The 20,454-nt window shown below is 41.1% G+C and overlaps 2 protein-coding genes across 2 annotated transcripts in view; one reads left to right on the top strand and one right to left on the bottom strand.

Moving 5' to 3' along the window:
- The first annotated feature begins 451 nt into the window (after positions 1–451).
- On the top strand, positions 452–4,211 carry klhl40b (kelch-like family member 40b). Its single transcript, XM_028569871.1, has 6 exons — positions 452–1,836; positions 2,407–2,567; positions 2,652–2,759; positions 2,929–3,114; positions 3,328–3,477; positions 3,796–4,211. Exons 1-6 carry the CDS (start codon positions 691–693, stop codon positions 3,905–3,907), a joined length of 1,863 nt encoding a protein of 620 aa, XP_028425672.1. The 5' UTR covers positions 452–690; the 3' UTR covers positions 3,908–4,211.
- Positions 4,212–8,860: 4,649 nt separating this feature from the next.
- Positions 8,861–20,454, bottom strand: part of zbtb47b (zinc finger and BTB domain containing 47b) — a 31,875-nt gene continuing 20,281 nt past the window's right edge. The window contains exons 2-6 of the mRNA XM_028569315.1: positions 16,321–17,700; positions 14,227–14,374; positions 13,526–13,641; positions 11,649–11,793; positions 8,861–11,243 (exon numbers count right to left, since the gene is read on the bottom strand). Of these exons, the coding sequence (XP_028425116.1) occupies positions 10,798–11,243; positions 11,649–11,793; positions 13,526–13,641; positions 14,227–14,374; positions 16,321–17,700 (2,235 nt within the window). The 3' untranslated portion in view covers positions 8,861–10,797. The remainder of the gene's footprint in view (positions 11,244–11,648; positions 11,794–13,525; positions 13,642–14,226; positions 14,375–16,320; positions 17,701–20,454) is intronic.

The following is a 20,454-nucleotide window of genomic DNA, read 5'->3' as shown; positions in this document are numbered from 1 at the left end:
ACAGTGACCATGTTCACGGTAAAGAAGAAACATGTCACTCAATGCACAACATTGAGGTCTATGGCACAAAGAAATAATTTGTAGCAGGCTTTGGCAACACAGAAATAATTGTTAGTAGTAACAATTCTTTGTTGATTTTGATCTTTTTATGGGATTTGTTGACAACAAAGTTACAATAGTTTGTTCTGAGGTTATGTGAGTTCCATAACGCAACATGAATATCATGTAAATGTAGTAATATAAGAAATTAACAGTGACACTGTTGCTATAATGACTAACCCATCCACTCCAGATGCACCTGTGACTCAGGATGGACATATTTCCCATGAAGCAATGTGTCAGCTGTCCGAGAGTGGGTGGATGTTCCTGGGGAGTGGGTAGGGTCGAGGTTGGAGGTGGAGAAGGGAATTGAAGCGTGGATATTGCATCTCATGTTCCAGAATGAAGCCCATAGCTCCACACCGAGCACCCGGACTATAAATAACCTACCAGTTGGAGCTCAGTTGAAGGGTCAGGACAGCTGAGGGAGAGGGCCGTCCCGGGGTTCAGCTGGTGTGGGCTAATAGCAGACGGACTGTGCCTCTGAATCCTCTTTCCAGGCTAGAAACTAAAACTCTGCTATAAAGAAGATCCACTTTTGTTTGATTTGAAGCCCCTCAAAGGCTCTTTGAACTTGCCCTGCCAGGAACGATGGCTCTGCCGATAAACCCCATGGACGAACCCAGGCTGTACCAGCAGACGTTGCTCCAGGACGGCCTGTTCGACATGCTGGAGAATGAGAAGCTGGTTGACTGCGTGCTGAAGATCAAAGACAAGGAGTTCCCTTGCCACCGCCTGGTCCTGTGCGCCTGCAGCTCATACTTCCGCTCCATCTTTCTGTCTGACCTGGAGGAGAGCAAAAAGAAAGAGATCGTCTTGGAGGATGTGGAGCCGGGTGTCATGGGGCTGGTCCTCAAGTACCTGTACACCTCCAAAATCAATGTGACAGAGCAGAACGTCCAGGACATCTTCGCAGTGGCTAATGTGTACCAGATCCCTTCAATTTTCACTGTTTGTGTGTCTTTCCTACAAAAGCGCCTGAGCCTCAGCAACTGTCTGGCTATCTTCAGGCTCGGCCTGATGCTGGACTGTCCCAGGTTGGCCGTCTCTGCCAGAAACTATGCCTGCGAGCGTTTTCAGCTCATCTCCAGAGATGAGGAGTTCCTCCAGCTGCTCCCCAGCGAGCTGGCAGCCATTTTAGCGAACGACAATCTGAACGTAGAGAAAGAGGAGGCGGTGTTCGAGGCTTTGATGAACTGGATGTCCCGGGACACTGAGAGCAGAGAGAAAGATCTGCCAGGTTTGCTGGATTGCGTTCGTTTGCGTCTGGTCGACGAGGATTATCTGAAGGAAAAAGTGGAGAAACACAAACTGATCTCCTGTAATCCTGAGCTGCAGCAGAAACTCCAGCTGGTTCGGGATGCTCTCGCTGGGAAAATGCCGGAGGTTAAAAAAAGCAAAAGCAAGAAGGAGAATAGTGGAGCAGAGAAAGATGGAAAGAATGAGGATACAGCAGAAGAAGAAGAAGAAGAAGAAGAAGAAAATCTTCTCCCAGGCATCCTGAATGACACCCTGCGATTTGGCATGTTTGTCAGGAACTTGATACTAATGGTGAATGAGGCAGGCGCTGTGGCCTACGACCCGACAGGGAACGAGTGCTTTGTAGCATCACTTTCCACACAGGTCCCCAAGAACCACATAAGCCTGGTCACCAAGGAGAACCAGATCTTTGTGGCAGGAGGATTATTTTTTGATGAACAGAACAAAGAAGATCCACTGTGTTCTTATTTCCTACAGGTAGGCAAATAAAGATTTGAAAGAGGAGAAAGTAGTATTTCAAATACGTAACATTTATATTTTACCTCCATTGCTAAAGATTTTAACGTGATGCAACACATAATATGCCCCCTCTACTGCTGAATGATGCTCAATATTTGTATTAAACCTTTTAAAAACCATTGTGTCCTGGTGGTTGTGTTTTAAACCACAACATTTTATTTTAGGTTCTAATGGTGATCTCAAAGTTTCCAAATATACCAAATATGTCAGGATGAATTCTGGAAAAACGTGGATAAAATGAAGCCATCTAGAATATATCTGTTTTGATGAAATAGTGCAACCAAACAAATCATGGTGTGTTGTGTTTAGATATCTCACTCAATGTAAATGTCATTTAGCTTCAATGAAGGTGGAACAATAATGGTTTGACAGCTTTAAACATTTAGCTACATACAGGGAAATTAAAAGTGGAACATTGGATGTTAGGGGTTTTAACTTGAGTGCATCTACCTACCTATTACAGCATGTATACTTAACATATATACTAGATGTAACCCCATTCACACGTTTGACCTCCTGTGACCACAGTATGACCCGGTCAGTGCTGATTGGCTGGGGATGCCTCCCCTCCCGTCTCCCCGCTTCCTGTTTGGGCTGGCCGAGGCTGAGAACTTCATCTTTGTTTTGGGAGGGAGGGAACTGAAGGAGCAGGAGCACACCCTGGACTCAGTTTTGGTCTATGACCGACAGTGAGTTCAAGTCAAGGTTAACGTAAACCATTTAATGAACTGCTGTTCTCAGCACTGAATCCTAATTAATTTACACCTTTACAGATCTTTTAAATGGGGTGAATCAGAGTCACTTCCTTACCCGGTCTATGGACATGCAACTGTAACCCACAATGATGTTGTTTATGTGATCGGAGGAAAGGGAGACACCAAGTGAGTATTAAGTGGAATCAAAGCATTAATATCCATCTTTGGCAAGTGTGAAGACTATATTCTTTAATCTAGCAACACATGGAACAGGAATATTTTTCTTAATGAAAGTCATATAAAGAGACCACTAGGACCTCAGATACACTATGTTTTTTGTCTCTGTTGTGAAAAGGAGCTGTCTAAAGAAGATGTGTGCATATGACGCCAGGAGATTTGAATGGAAGGAGCTCGCACCCATGAAGGTTGCACGTTCTTTATTCGGAGCCATCGTTCATAAGGACAAAATATATGTGGCGGCAGGAGTCACCGACACTGGGCTGACAGACACTGTGGAGGTGTACGACATCGCTACCAACAAGTGAGTTCCTGTGATTTAGTGTGCTGTTCTGAATATGAACTTTGCAGAAAGGAAAAATCACACTGAAGACATTGTACTGCTGTTTACCTGTTGTTTGACACATTTTCACATAACTACCTTAATTTTAAAGCATTTTTTTCTGTGAGGAAAAAAAAACACTTAAAAGGTTAAATTTAGCTTACAAATGTGTGTGTGTGTTTTTACATTTTTCAGGTGGTCAGACTTTGTAGCATTTCCCCAGGAGCGTAGCTCTCTGAACCTGGTGTCTGTGGCTGGCTTGCTGTACGCTGTAGGAGGTTTTGCCATGATGCCTTTGGAGGACAGCGACGAAATTGTTCCCAAAGAGATGAACGACATCTGGAGGTGGGTCATAACAGACACGTTCATTCATTCATCCATAGTGCTCCTGGTACTTTAGATAATGATAAAGACTTGAACAAAGTCGCCTTTTGTCACGTTGGACTACATGTTAACAGAAAGGAAAACAAAGAGTCTTATTTTTAGCTTCAGAAATAATTAATTATGTTAAGCATTTGTTCTGTAATGTTAATTTAGCCAAAAATGGTATATTGTTATTCATGATATGTACAAACAATCCCAGAGTATGCACTGTTGATTGCTAGTTTTTCAGTGTGTGTCCAAGTTTTACCTTTCATGAACAGAGTCTAATAACCTCCTCAGGTTTGACGAGACAGAGAGGAAGTGGAATGGGATACTCAAAGAAATCCAGTATGCTTCAGGGGCCACTATTCTGGGGGTCCGCCTCAACACCCTGCGTCTCACCAAAATGTAAACCCTCTTCCAGTCCCTGCTTGTTAAAATGTGTGCACAGTGACATCTAATATTAGTAGAGTTGTTAATTATCAGCTTACTGTGGTGTTCAGTTTGTTTTATTTTAAACTATGATAGCAGCTCTAACTATGTAGCTATACTTTTGGCTTAATATCATACACAATTCTCCTTTTTGACTTATTTTTATATACGTGCGTTTCAGTGATTTAAATCTGATTGAGATTGTAAAACTGTAAACAATCTGTAGCCTGTTGACATTTTTTGCACTGTAATGGAATAAAATGCAAATATTTAGCACCAAACACTGTCTCAGCAGTTATGGAAATGTGTTGGAAAGAAGCTGTGCATTTCTCAACAGATGGCAGCAAAGTCATAATGTAGGTGCTTTCAGAGAGCATGGCTGGAACATGATACAGTTAAGAAACAAAAAAACAGCACACATCTCCATTTGCAATAATATATCTATACTGTTTAATATTGAAATGATTTAATTACGCTCTGCTGTGTTACAGACAGCAAACACTAGTCAATAATACAATAAAAGACAGAAAATACAGTCTAATGGTATTAGCACCTCTAGACACTATTGGCCTTGTACGGTTTTTAGTATTTTAATATAGCTTAACTTGACAACTACTGCCTACACGTGGTCTTTGTACACCAGACACTGTACACTAAGACATAGTGTTTACATTATAAAGTAGAGAATCAGCAAATAACAGTACACATTATGATTTAACACAGCGGCAGTAAGAGTAAGTATGGGAAATGTAGAGGGTATGTAGACAATACATATTTGAATAGACTATGGCATTGGTGCCTATGGTTATTATAACATTTATCTTTGCCCTAAAAAGGGGGAAAGTCACCATCGAACAAACTTATTAGAACAGGCAACCAAACTTTCACATGCAAAGTAACAAACATCTGTATTCCAATTGTTCTAGTCTATATGGAGCCAAGAAACTGACAAAATGTAGTATTATCAGATGAGTCAAAAATACAACTGAACACTATAACAAATATTGTCTGTTAAAAAAAATGTGTGTAAAAAGGAACTTTATTTTAACCTCAAATCAGTTAAAAAAAAAAAAAAAATGCAAATCTCTAATATGTGTGTAGGTCTATGTGTACCATTTGTTGAGAAATTTAGAGGACTGCGTGGCTAGCTAGCTAGCTTAACTGAAAACCCTGGTGGCTAAACACACTGAGCACCAGCCTTGTCAATTAAGTTGCAAACTTTATTATTCAGTGTTATCCTTTACATTTTCTAAATGAGTGAGTCATTTAAAGCAATACTAGAGAACTTTCCTGCTTTGGTCCCCCTACAGGTTGGAAGCGGTATTTTCCATTACATTACATTGTCCAGTTCATTTGAACTACAGGACCCCCTACCCGATCTGGCATAATGTAATGTAGCGGACAGTTCCGCTTCCAACCTGTAGGGGGACCGAAGCAGGAAAAGTTCTCTAGTGTTGCTTTAATGGCCCTTTTTAAACAAACTAAGCTAAAATACAAAAAGTAGCTTTCTGCTTTTTAAACAGATTGGCGGTCAAAGGAAAAGAAATAACACATTTAATACTTCTTTTTTTTTTTTACAAGGGCTACAACGAATGATTATGTCCCAACCTACAGTCCAAAATTCAAAGATATTCAGTTTACTATCATAGCAGAATAAGGAAAATAGAAAATATTCACATTTGAGAAGCTGGATCCAGAGAATTTTGGCATTCTTTATTTAAAAAATGACTCAAAACGATTAATCGACTTAAACTTCAAAGTAGTTGTTTAATAATTTTCTATCACTCAATTTTAATAATTTAGCGAACAATTTATGTGTTCCATTTTATTTATATTAACACATAATTTATAGTTTGATTCATGCGGTTACGTTTTGTCAGTTTTGGGACTCCATAAATTTGCACCCAAAATATGAGTAAAAAAAACTGCTCCCTTCTTAACAAAAGAGCTTTCTTTACACATTTCTTTAAATTCTTACATACACACAATGCTTTTTCTCCATTAGAGCCATACAACTAGTAACTGCTACTGAAATAAAATATTCCCAAAACATTTCTTAAAGCTAAAGGCCACAAAATACACACTTCGGCACTAGCAGCTACCCAAAACCCAAGCGAAACCCAACTTGGAAATCCCATAAGCACTCTGCGTTAAACCAACTGCCATCATCAAAGCTTCATTATTTGACAAACATTTCCCTTGGGTGAAATGCAGAATGCACAGTCACTAGGATGCCTATGCACCCAGCTAATCACTGACAAACCCTTATTTAAGGACAAGGGCAGGCCGACCTTTGCTTCATCTAACACAAGCCTTTGGCTGCTAGCCTTAGTAAAGGAAATTTGGCTAATTAAAAGACATAAAGCCTACTTGCCTAGAATATAGGACTCCTAAAAAGACTGTGCAAAATGTCCCTTCTCTGTTTCTATAATCTCTGCTCTACTGCCATTTAACTTTTAAACAAGACAAATTTACATTTTAAAAGATTGTTATATACTTTTTTAGGATTTGAGAGATGTCAGGGCTTATAAATGTCTGTCTATGATACATTTTCAATGTCTTTGATACATTTGAATGCACAGTTTGATTAAGTGTTGCTTTGATGATGTCTCAGACAGGTTTTGTCTTATTTGCAGCTGGATTTAAGACAAATTCTGCTTTATAGGGTAGATTTAGACTTTCGTGCTTCCTCCGGACGCTGTTCATGAGCTATATATTTAGCATAGTTTGAAAAGTGGGGTAAAACAAATAATTTGGGGCTTTTAATTGGACATATTTGACCTTTAAAAACAAAATCAGATCATGTGCTCACTGTCAAATGATAAATATGAGTCAGTTTAATTGATAATAACAGCAATTGATTAACACACTGGTTTGGAAGCCTGTAACTGAAGTGCATTCTAGTGTAATATTTAAAACCGTTACCAAAGGTACAGTAGGACTTATTTTTTGCAGGGTCTGAACAAACAGTTTTGACGTCCCTTTGGTCCAAATAAAATAATACCTGCCCAGAAAACATTTCTGGCAGAGACTGCATTTTTGAAATTTCCTATAATTGTGTGCCATGGAAATATATTAAAAAAACAACAACACACAAGCAGATTTCGATTCATATAACTGTTTCTATATCAGCCTTCAAACCATACTAGCGAGTATAAAGTGCTCACAATAATTTATATATTTCTCATTACTCAATTTGGCAACTGACAACTTCCTTTACATTTTCTCATGAAATATAACAGTCACGGGTTTAAGTCCCTTCAATAGGAGCAAACTGGTAAGAGCTAAAACTAATTTATCTTAATTATGGTAGTGATTGGAGAACAAGCCAATCAGAAACAGCCATAGCTGTACTGTCTGCCCCCTCAGGGAGGAGTCATAAATACTTGTTAAAGAGCGGCACAGTGTCAAACAGAAAAACCAGGAAAGGTGCCAGGTGACACATAAATTACTCCTCAGGCCACGGTCTGCCACTTCTGCAACTTCCTAATAACAAACTCTGATCCAAATTTGAAATAACACAAAGAAATTGACTGTAATGTATAGATTTTGTTAATCATTTATGAGCATTAATATCTACACGGTACATTTAAACATAAAATGTATGCCTTTGGCCAGCTGTGTGGAAATCCTTTTTTCAGTACACATCTCTGCTATCTATTGTTCACCTTGGATCTGCAATATCCCCGTTATGGGATAGTGTGGCAAGCAAATTCAAAGTGCATTAATCAGTAGTTTTAACTACTATCCCTCCTTGTTTTCCATCAGCTATTATCATCATCCATAACACAAAAACATTCAAATCCCTCCGAGTATAAGGCGAATACACAAACTATAACCACAGTATCTCAGTATCGTCTCTTGGGCTAGTGCTTCTCAAAACAGTGAAGTGGGAAAATACTTGGTAAGTAAATTTTTGGCCTCTTCTTATGATCCCAAAGTACTATGAGCTTCTGCAGTGATAACTAGAGACACACTATGAATAATAATGTACTCTTAAGGGAGGCCTTTCTCTTTCTTAAGTTTAGCTAACATAGTGCAGTTTACTAAGATACCACAAGAGAGCAACAGTCTTTATGTTTATGTGACATTGCCTTTAGTCCTCTCTCGGTCAACATTTAGAAGCCCCATCTACCAATGACTAGATCAATCCTTAGATGGCTATAACATGTTGGCAGTTACCTCATCAAACTGCTCAAAAAATGTAGCTCATTTCTGACCCTGGAGCTCTCTGTCCAGTAAGGCTAAATTGGATTTATCACAGCCAGAATATATTCAACAGCTCTAGACTTTTCATTTAAAGGGCAGTCTCAAACTGGACCCTGTACAAAAGCAGCAACTCAAAGTACAAAACATGTGTTATACACATGAAGAAACAAAAGGAAAAAGTACCATTTTCAAAAAACATCTGTGGTGGCCCTAACCATTTAACCATGGCAGTTTAAGAAATACACTTAACTGGGGCGAACTAAAACATAACACTACACTAAGGTGCTTCAATTTGTCTTTTAAATAAAACAATGAACAGCTTATTACATTTACAAAAGCTTATCCACAAATTCCAACTTTCTGTAGTACCAGCCAAGACACACGTGGGGGCACATTCAAATGACTCTCCAAATGTAAACATGAGGAATTAATCACAAGGAAGAAACACATCTTAACAATATTTACAGGTTAACGCTACACTACAAATAGGCTATGTATAGATAAAGTGAGCGGGAGTGCATCAATAGTGCACAGATACTCTTTTTGGGTAATTCATTGATTAGAATGTCAGATTGAAAAGAATATTTTGACATCTTTGGGAAGTTGCCTATGCTTGTTTGCTTACTTGCAGAGTTGAGAAGATACCATTCTCATATCTGTATGCTAAATATGAAGCTACAGCCAGCAGCCAGTTATCTTAGCATAAACACTGGAAACAGGGGGTTAGCTAGCCTTGCTCTGTCCAAAGCAAACAAAATCCACCTATCAACACCTTTTAAGCTCACTAATTAACATGTTAATTCTTGTCTGTTTAAACTGTACGAAAAACAAAATGTAAAAAACAAGTTGTGACTTCACCGGAAGCAGTATCTTCAAAAACAAAGTGTTTTAAAACCGTGTGAGCTGCAAGTTGTTCTATTTCGGTATTTGTCCAGATAAAATGTGTTTAATGTGTTAATTACTGAACTTTAGGTGCTGGTAGGTGAATTAGTTTTATTCTTCAGACGGAGCAAAGCTAGCGGTTTCTTTCGGTTTCAGGTCTTTGTGCTTAGCTAAGCTAAGCAGTTGCTGGCTGTAGCTCCATATCTAATGTACAGACATGAGCGGTAACCATCTTCTCATCTAACTCTCGGCAAGAAAGCAAATAAGTGTATTTTTCCAAAATGGCAAGCCTTTAAGAGAAGATACTTTTTACTGACAAGGATTTGATTATTTTCTATTCTTTCAGTTCTACGCCAGTAGGTTAATGACAAACAATTGTCAAAAGTGCACATAGAGCCACAAATGTTTGAGGGGTATTACATACTGCTTGTCCCTCACTTCAATAGCTTCTACAGATCACGGTTATAAGATATTGACTAGTCTATAATAGTGATGTAATCATAAGGAGCCCTTTTAGTGATGCACTTTGTTGTGCCAAAAGTACTCCCCGTCAGTGCTCTTTAAGAGATTTAGGCATTGTAATATAATGTTTATCACTTCACAATATACATCATGGTGAAATGTGCACACTTAATGAGCTACGTACGCAGGTTTTTTGTGAATATTATTATCCGTACACTCTTGGTATTCTGCAAACTAATAACACAGATCGGGTTTAGTTGGGAAATTTAAGTTAACATTAATATTAGATTTTAAACCTACAAATATACTGTAGGTCAGAGTACATTAGGTTTTTACTAACAAGTCACAGAAAAGTGCGATATCGTCTCAAAGCCAGATCTATAGGAGAGGAGCACGCTTGCTTAATATAAGCAAAAGATAAGCGTCAACAACAACAACAACCTCCTGACTCTGGGGTAGGGGGGGGGGGGGGGGGTAAACGTAGATTTGAAGATCCTCATCTCATGACTCTGCTTCACATCTCAGACACACTTTCACAAACATCACACACTGCATTGCACAGTCGACTCTCCACCCATCACAACTTCTCACGCATCCTTACAAATTGACGTAACGTGCCACGGATTACACACTATTACAATTATAAAAATGGAGACAATTAGGAGTACATCTTAAATATCACTAGAGTTAAATGTAAGGTGCAGGATTGATTATAAATGCTGTATAACATTATCTAACTATAGCAGGTGAGCTAACAGGATTTGGTTATTGGCAATGCCATATACATGTATATGCTCAGAGACAAATCAGCATTTGGTTATTGCTGGGTCAGGCCAGAACCACTCGCTACATCTTGGCAGAGAACGATCAAAAATAAAATATCTTTTCTCATCATAGTGTGGTTCTCGCTTGACTGATAACCCCCGTATGAGTGAGGATTTAGGAAAATCTTCCTCCTACTTTGTAAAAGATGCTACAATCAATGCATTGTGCAAGGCTCTGGGGAGATGTGTGTGGTGGTGGGATTCCAAATGAAACTAGAACAGAGTTGTAAAATTCACGAGGAAAAGAGCGGTGACGACACGTCCTACTGGACTCTGAGGTTATATATTGTATTTAAACAGAGTAAAAAATAACTATTTCTTATTGTGGTAGGTGTATGTGTATGTTCATGAGGCCTCCATGTAGCCTTCAGTCAGTGTTTCTCCTCGGTGTAAATGTCACTGAGGTGCATCACTCTCCTGCTGCAGGAGTCCTCTTTAAAAGCTCTAAGAAAAACAAAAGTAACAAAAGTGCTTTCGATGCTACAGAGATTTGTTAGTTGTTGGAGTTCATCCTACCGGCAGGGAACAGGGGAGGCGGAGGGGGTAAATGAGGGCTGGGAGGCAGTCCACCCATGGAGTGCAGCAGGGGGAGAGACAGCTGGGTGCCATGGAGGGGGTGTGGGCTAGAGGCAGCAGCGGGTGTGGTCGCAGAAGTGGCGGGGAGCGCCGTCCTCAGCTGCACCTGACCGGAAGAGTCCACGGTGGGCGAGGCCAGAGGCCGATGGAGGCCGAGGGGGTCGTTGCCGTCAGTAACCATGGGGTTGCTGACGCGGAAGCATTTCTCCCTGTGGGCCTTGAGCATGTTGGAGAAACGGAAGCGCTGGCCGCACACCTCACAGGGGTAGGGCTTCTCCCCGGTGTGGGTGCGGCGGTGGCGCTTCATGTTGGGCCGGCTTGTGAAGCTCTTACCACAGATCTCACAGATGTAAGGCTTCTCTCCTGCACAAAGAGAGACACAACGCGCTGAAAAACACACCTTCTTGATACATTTTCAACATGAATCATACAATTTAAAAGCGTATATAATCAATAATAAGGTTAACAAATAACTGGTGAACGCAGTAGTGCATTTAGCAGCGAAAGGGCAAGATATTTCCCTCAGGAGTTGATGGAGACCAAAACAGAGATAAAAAGAGAGTGAGTATTGGACTTCCAAAAAGTAAGTGCTAATGTTACTGCGTGTCTGCTGTCAAGGAAACAGCAAACTGTTTGCTAACCAGTTTGCCATATCAAGCTAAATGTAGTCTGTGGAGTTTTTAACCAGTAGTTGCGCTATGGAGTAGAGTGGGTTTTCATTTTGTTTGTACTGTGACCTTGTGTCCCAGTAATGCAAAAGTGACTCACCAGTGTGTGTCTTCATGTGTTCGTCAAAGTACTGTTTCATGTTGAAGTCCTTTCCGCACCACTGGCACATGAACTGCTTGTGTCCGATGTGGATGCTCATGTGGGAACGCAGCTGGTATTTGTACTGGAAGCGCTCACTGCAGTTCTGAAATGGCACACAATGAACATTTTTACACAAAGTCTTAAAGGAACACGCCGACTTATTGGGAATTTAGCTTATTCACCGTAACCCCCAGAGTTAGATAAGTCGATACATACCCTTCTCATCTCCATGTGTGCTGTAATGCTGTCTGACGGCTCCAGCGGCATCAGGCCAGCACAGAACATGCAGGTGAATGGTTCCAGTAATCCTACTGCTCCGAAGAAGTGACAAAATAACGCCAAACCAGGAACTATATTTTCAGGCGGAAGAATATAGTACTTGGGCGGAGTGATATGCTCGCAGCAAGCCTGTCTGAGAATATAGTTTCCAGTTGGTTTACGGTTAGAAGATGGCTGGGTCTCATGTTACGTTGTTTTTTGTACACGCTGTGACTATACAAATCACAACATGTAAATAAGAACATGTTGGCGTTATTTTGTCACTTTCATCACAATTGGGAGCAGTAGGCTAGTTGGAACCAGTTACCTGCAGGATCTGTGCTGGGCTAAGCTAATGCTGGAGCCGTCAGACAGCGTTACAGCACGCACGGAGATGAGAAGGGTATGTATTGACTTGTCTTACTCTGGGGGTTACGGTGAATAAGCTAAACTCCCAATAAGTCGGCGTGTTCCTTTAACAATCACAAATAGTCTCATAAATGGTAGTCACAAAGAGAGTATTTGTGGGTTTTATTACATTTTCTTTTTGTGGAAAATGTAGTGCTCAATGAAACTGATCCATGAAAGTAAAAACTCTGACATGTCAATCTCTCTTATTTAAATCCCAGCTAAGAGATTTGTTTCTGTAAAACACATTGTGACAGATTTGAGTAATAAAATCAAAAGTATTTATTGTGAAATATAAACTATATTATGGGTATTACACATGTTGAGTTATACAACTTAAAATATGAGAATAGGTAAAGTTTTACAAGCAGCCCAACTGTTTAGAAATGTTTTTGATTATAGTGTTTCAACACTGAAAATAGTTTGAAAACACAAGAACATGTCAAATTCTTTGCTTTAAAAAGGAATACTTCGACATAGTACGGTAAATATGATGCTAAAGCCAGCAGCAGGTAACTTCACTTTGCACCTTTTTTTTCACCTTTGGACTGAGCCAGGCCAGGTGCTTTCCCCCCTGTTTCCAGTCTTTAGGTTATGCTAAGCTAAAGTTCTTGCAGGCTGTAGCTTCATATTTACTGTACAGACATGAGAGCGGTATCAATCTTCTCATCTAACACTCGGCAGGAAAGCGGATAAGTTTATCTCCCAAAACTTCATACTATTTTAAGTAACTAACTACTTAACTACTTTAAGCAGTTCGGTCATTGTATCAAATATTCCCACACATCATGAATGCAGCAAAAGTTACAGCCACATTCACAAAGGGAGAGAGACTATTTATTTAAAAGTGTGGTGTTGAGTGAGAATGATGCCAGAAAGCAACACACAAAACAGTTTTAATGGGGTTCCTGGTGTATAAACATAACAAAATGATTTGTTTATGATAATGATTTTTCTTTGATCAGCACATCCCTACCATATCTGGATTCCTTGAGCTTAACATTACAAGCAACGCCCATAAAGAGACAATTACATCTAAATACAATTCTAGACACCATGCAATTCCAAAAATTACAGGTTTTAAAATGGTGGATATCTGAGTTGGAGTAAAACTCTTTGTGTGAGTTAAGTGGAGAACAGCAGCAGCAGTGTATTAAAGGAGCTCAAACCTCACACTTGAAGGGTTTCTCTCCTGAGTGCTGCAGAGAGTGAACCTTCAGGGACATGCTGCGCTTGAATGACTTCCCGCAAGTCTCACAGGTGAACGGCATGTCCTTCGTATGGGCTACACACACACACACACAAATCACACACACACACACACACACACACACACACACACACACACACACACACACACACACACACACACACACACACACACACACACACACACACACACACACACACACACACACACATTAATTGTGTGTAATATTGAGCCACTCAATAGCAGCAGGAGGACAAATAAGCAAACTACTACCCTAAAATAGCACTAAAAGAACAATACTGATGCCTTTTCATTGGCTAATTATGATGTTGAGAACAATGGATGTCTCATCTTGTAGATAATCAATTTACTCTGAAGTTTCCACATCAACCTCTCAAGTCACTCCTTCAGTAGGAAGGATAAATAGGACTCAATGACATAGGGTACTTTATACCAACCATTCTTTTACCACTGAAACACAGATGTACACAGGGAATGAGGTAAGGCTGTCTGGGAAACAAGATGCTTATCTCCCCAAAAGTGGAAGAGGAAAGCAACACCCAAAACAAATCCTGCACAACAATCAGTGGAAAAGGAAGCCTGAAGTAACAACTGAGAACAAAGCGACCAACCAGCATCGTTGATGTCAATGCCACTCACCGACCATGTGCTTCCTGACATGAGCCATGGTGTAAAACTTCTTCTCACAGATCTCGCAGGAGAACTTCTTCTCGGCGTAGCCATGGACGATCTTGTTATGCTCGTGTAACGACCACAGCTTTTTGAAGGCCTTGCCACAGGTTACACACTTAGAGAAAAACAGAAAAAAACAGAAGAGGAGTAGTTTTGGGTATCCTCTGGAACAGTCTTTACAAACACAATCCAGGTGTGTGAGCTTACACAGATACTTGAGCGTGCACTGTACCAAAAAAGCAGTTAGAGTCAGTAGATTAAAGCAGCAAATGATCTCCAAAACCACAGCAGGAGTCCAGCTGCTCACTGCAGGGTGGAGGTACTGAGAAAGATCAGAATTTAGTATGCCAGTTGCGTGCCAGTTGACTGAGTTATTGACTCTGACCGGTGTTAATTTATTTACGTGATCGCAACTGTGAATGTACTAATTATTAACTAAATAATACTTTAAACACAGAGAATACTAGTATAACAAAGGGTAGAGGTTTGTGTCATATGTGAGGAACATATTATGATAAAAGCAGTCAAAGTGCCTTCTATAATACTTTTAGTTTAGCTAAACAATTAGACAAGCGGTGTTAAGTCCTGTATTATTAAGGCAATAACCCCACTGAAAATCATATTAAGTTTCACGGATATAGACTTTATACTCGACAGCAGAGGATATTGGATTTCCATATTTAGCCAAAATCTATTCTTGTATCAAAAGTATTATCCTTTATTTGCCTTAACTCGGACTGTGTTTAATTTACGGCATCTTTGTAGGAAAATAATATACACGTCACCTCTAAATCAAAACATAAATTCTAAGTTTCCCCCCTTAAAACATGCAGAGGAGGAATGATTTTTTTTTTTTCAACCCAGAGGAGTGTCTGCAGAGCTTTTGTGTTAAGCTGCATACAGCCTCAGCTAGCAAAACCAAGGGCAGAAAATAGCCCAAATCCTTTGCTGTTGCTCACGAAGCATGTGTTAACAGCAAAAGGTGACCCAGATGAAGGGTGTAAGCACTTTTATGAACTCTGAGCTTCTTTCATCCTGCTAATGACAGCTGGCCGGAGGGTTACATAGATTTTAGCGACTTATTTAAATTGTAACTGCAAAGGCCTTGTCACAGCAAAAAGTGGCACAGCAAAACTCATCCATGCGTCTCCACAAAATATGTTGTCGAAGTAGTTTAATGATGTAGTGACTACCAGTGTTGTACCTGTTCATGAACTCAGCGAACGTGAACTGAACGTACTGTATTACTGCCTGATGAACGTTACTGTGAACTCCTTCATTCTGGTGTCAGTTTAACTTCGTTCAATAGGGTGCCAGATTTCTATAGAGCCTTCCAGGCGAAAACCCGGCTAAAACACACCGTAAACAGGCCTTAATATTTAGCGGAAAAAACACCCAATCTGGCAACAGCAGCCACCAGTGTCGCACCGCCGCATGCGTCATCAAAACAAAAAGCAGCATGGAGGTGACGAAGCAGCAACTTTGAACTAGTTTGTGTAGAAAGTGAACTTTCCCAATACTGGTGACTACTTTCTTTCCATTTTCTCTGTACTGAACCATCAGGATCATTTCATTCAAGTTTTACTGAAGAGGGAATAAAAAATCTCAAAGCAAATAAGTTTGCTAACTGGCTATCTAGCTCATTCAGCAAGCTTGGTCGTAACAAGACAATACGTTCACACAGTTTATTCAAAAGACATTATTTGAATAAACATAAAACTGTCTGAAAATAATTTCTCTTTTGTGGAGCAGTTAACCCCCGACAGCGGAGGGTTGAATAAAAGTGGATGGTGCATCAAAGCTACAATAGCTTTCTCCATTTTGGCTCTCCGTTCTCTCAAAAGGTCAGCACTGTCAAGGCGGCTTGCTATTGGTCAACTGTTCGTCAAATTTTACTAAGTTGAACTCAACGTTAAAAATGTGCATGGATTTACTTGGCCCCCCACTTGCAAATCCACTGATCGCTGCTAATCCATTAAAATGAATAGATTTTGCTGCGGGAGCACAAAACTAGGATTTAGTGAGGGGGATGTCTTTGATCATATGGTGGTTGGATCATACCTGGATGCTCTTCTCACAGTCGGTCTGTTGGTGCAGCAGCAGCTCGCTCTCCAGCAGGAAGCGTTTCCCACAGTTATTGCAGATCTGCATGCGGTTGTGAGTGACGTTCATGTGTTTTTCCAGGTACCAGCGATTGTTGAAGACGCGAGGACATTTCTTACACGGGAAATGTTGCTTCTCCTCCAGCCTCACTTTCTGGCCCAGGCCCTCTGCATCCAGCGCCCTCTTCCCGCCCTGCCGCTGGTTGGCTAGCGTGGCCTCTGCCAGTGTCTGCCGCATCGAGGCGGTTGTACCCGCCATGGCAAAGGCTCTGGTGCCCCGGCGAGGTCGATCCATCATGGCCGCTTGCTCAAAGCCTGGAATGTTTAGGGAGTTCTCCTCCTCTTCCTCGTCTTCCTCCTCGTCTTCCTCCTCGCTGCTCTGACCCAGTATGTCCCCCCTCTTTAGCTCATCGTCATCCTCTTCTCCCACTGTGTCGTCATTCTCTGCCCCGTCCTCCTCATCGTCTTCTGAATCTATCCCGTTGTCGTGGCAACAACCAAACATGGTGGGCGCCTCTGTGATGCTTGCTGATTTGCTCTCCGACCCCTTTGACACATTAAGGGTCTGGTTGTTGAGGTTGACTTCAACAATGATCTGGTCTCTGTTGAAGGAGGCGTGGCCATCTGCGGTCTTTGATTCCTCTCCATTGCTCTCGACTTTGCACAAAGTGGCCACACCCGTGCTAGCCCCGCCCCCTGACCCGTCCTCCTTCTGGTAATACTTCTGCTGGGAGGCCGTCTTGCCTGCGTCCTCCACTCTAACAGAGAACGGGCTGCTGCCTTCCCTCTTGTACACCCTCCCCAGCTCTGACTCCTGTTTGATCTCCGGGTACAGCTGGCTGGAGGGCATCGCTACACCTGCTGGGTCACCGCCACTGAGCCCTTCCTGATTGGCCATATCTGCGCAGGTGCTTCTCAGCGAGTGGCTGCTGATGAGGTCGCGACAGGAGGCTGCGATGTCGCTCATCTGGAGCAGGGCAGCGGCGTTGAACACGTCGCGGACAGTGCGGCTGCTCACCAGCAGTTTGGAGGTGTAAATGAAGTTGAGGATTTGCTGCAGGCCCTGTGAGGTCAGGGCGTCCAGCGACAGGTCCACCCGCCGCAGCTGTTTGCTTTGCGCAAAAAGGGAGTGGAAGAAAGGGCTGTAGGCCGCCAGCACGCCCTTGTGGGCCGGGAAGGTGCTGTGCTGACGCACCAGAACGATGTCGACGTCACACAGGTCAGGCTGGAAGAGACGCTGCTCGTTCAGCCTGTCCATCAAACAGGTGAAGTGCAGAGCCACATCCTCCACCAGGGAGAACTCAGCAGAGGGGAAGTCTGTGGTCTTCTCCACTATGAGCTGCAGATGGTGGAAGAGGATGTGATGGAGGGAGAAAAACAGAGCAAAAGGTTAAGATAGAAAATACTTTATTATTGTGTAGTAATATGATCAGTTCAACTTTGGGATAGGAAGCCAGTTAGAGCTCTACGGCAGCGCATTGCTACCACCAACTTTATCTTCCTATATCACAAAACATTCTTGCCATTTCACAAAACCTGCACATCTCGTTAAAACAAACGTTCTTAGAACATGATACGTTGGTATGTAGTTAAAACAATAAACTTCCAAATGGTGCCTAAACGAGAAAAAGATCCATCATTGACTGAGAAACCGTAGCCTATAGAGCAGTCATACAACATAATTGACAATCATGACAATGTGGCAGGGTGTTTTTATGTATTATGGCTGTGTATTGTTTTCATGTTGTTTGTTGGCATATGCAAACTAGGCGGTGCAAACTATTTTAGGCTATAAATGCTGCGGTATTTGGTACTAGTAGATGTCAAAGTCAAAAGTAAAAGTCAAAGTATCTTTATTAGTCTCCCTAAGGAGAAATTAGTTTTGGACACAGAGAGAAATTGCTGCAGGAGTTACAACAGAGACACACAACAAACACAGGGTTAAAACAGGTAGAAGACAAATATACAGTGAACATCTAGGCTACTCAAAGAGCTGTGCAAATTACAAATTACCATTTTATATAGGCTACTTAGAAAGATGCTATGTATTTGTTAAAGACGTAATAGTTTAACAATTTTTTTGAAGCTCTCAACTACATCTTCATGCAGATTGAGCTCTGGAAATAAGCTTGCTTTCTTTATTTCATGTTTGTTTGTTTGTTTTCAGCCAGCCAAACATTCGCCGAAAATAAAAAGTAATTTAATAATAGGGAATTTTCATTCACATAACATAGTTGAGTAGAGGCATACATATTGCTGAAATAAAGTCTAAATAAATGCATCCTAAAACAGTTATTCTTATGTTCTTTATGGTTTTCAGTCTATTCAGTGCACTGCACAAAGTCACATACTGCATGCATGTGCACGATATGATATGAAGAAAATCGAAAAGGTGTAACACTCAGCGCTCTGTGCGAGGTCCTCAACTTCCCAAGGTGGGTTTATTTTAGCACAGGAAGGGCAGGGTTTCGATCCAGACGGGATGCACACACACACACACACACACACACACACACACACACACACACACACACACACACACACACACACACACACACACACACACACACACACACACACACACACACACACACACACACACACACACACACACACACACACACACACACACACACACACCTTGTGCAAGGACTGACTGGTCTGAGCATTGGTATTCAGTGCCATCCCCCATTAGCCAGCTCTCTCAGCACACCCACTCACCACACTGTCCCTGAGGAGCGGAGAATTATGCACAAGACAAAACATGTCCAGAGAAATAATTAGGGAAACCGTGCCGAATAAATACTAACTAACCCTGCAAACAATTAATGGAATTTATCATTCCATGAGTCTCTTGAAGGCAGAATTAGACAAGTATTAATATAAACTTTGTTAGGGCCGGAGATGATGTAGGTGGGAGCCATAATTACATCTCTACATCTCTTATTTTTCTGTTTTTACACTTACAAGACACAAACAACAAAGAATAAAGAAAAATGGCAAGATATAAAATGAATCATTCATTTTGGGACAATAATTATAGTAGAATGGCATTTATGTAAAAAAAAAAAAAACAACCTCTATAGTAAATGAGTATGCATCACACAACAAAGACTGACAACTGACTGTTAATTGTTCTTGTACATTATTTTCTCTTTAAGATCAATGAAAATGACTTTTCATTGTTAAAGCTGGAAAATGGATTTGCATTTGGGCCTAACCTTGAAAATCTAGCCTGTTTGAAGAATTCAATTATGGAAGTGTTAGATTTATTCATAGTTCTGAGCTGCTAAATTGGACTGTGAGCCAGAGAGGAGTAGAGATCGGGTTATCTCTCCCCGTGCAAGGCTACCAACGTTGCCCAAGGGCAAACCGCTGCAGCCTTAATCAGATCAAGTGTAAGAGTTGCAGAATGGAAGTTAGGCTGCTATAGCGATAACGATCGGCATCTTCTTCTGAGATTCAAATAGGACAATGCTGTCAAAGATTAAATTATATAGGATGAATATTAACAGATTTAAAACATCAATAGTTTAGGGTCATAATAAAAGGAACCAACAATATTCATTAAGGTTTAAAGGTCCCATAACATGGTGCTCTTTGGATGCTTTTATATAGGCCTTAGTGGTCCCCTAATACTGTATCAGACGTCTCTTTCCTGAAATTCAGCCTTGGTGCAGAATTACAGCCACTAGAGCCAGTCCCACAATGAGCTTTCCTTATTATGTTGTGACCTTGACCAACTGCCACTTTGCTTGTTTGAAAGCCATGATGTCTCTCTCTCATGAGTGGGCCAAATTCTCTGGGCGGTAAAAGCAGAGAAAGGGGAGGTAACCTCGCTCCTTATGACCTCATAAGGAGAAGATTCCAGATCAGCCCATCTGAGCTTTCATTTTCTCAAAAGGCAGAGCAGGATACCCAGGGCTCAGTTTACACCTATCGCCATTCCTAGCCACTGGGGGACCATAGGCAGGCTGGGGGAACACATATTAATGTTAAAAACCCTCATAAAAGTGAAATTTTCATGCCATGGGACCTTTAATGAAGGGTGTATGTCCATGATATTGCTTTAATATTTAGTTCATAATCCTTT

The sequence above is a fragment of the Perca flavescens genome, chromosome 22, assembly GCF_004354835.1.
Source record: "Perca flavescens isolate YP-PL-M2 chromosome 22, PFLA_1.0, whole genome shotgun sequence".
Lineage (NCBI taxonomy): Eukaryota > Metazoa > Chordata > Actinopteri > Perciformes > Percidae > Perca > Perca flavescens.
The sequence above is the reverse complement of the archived record's forward strand: the minus strand, read 5'-3'. Positions and strand labels throughout refer to the sequence as shown.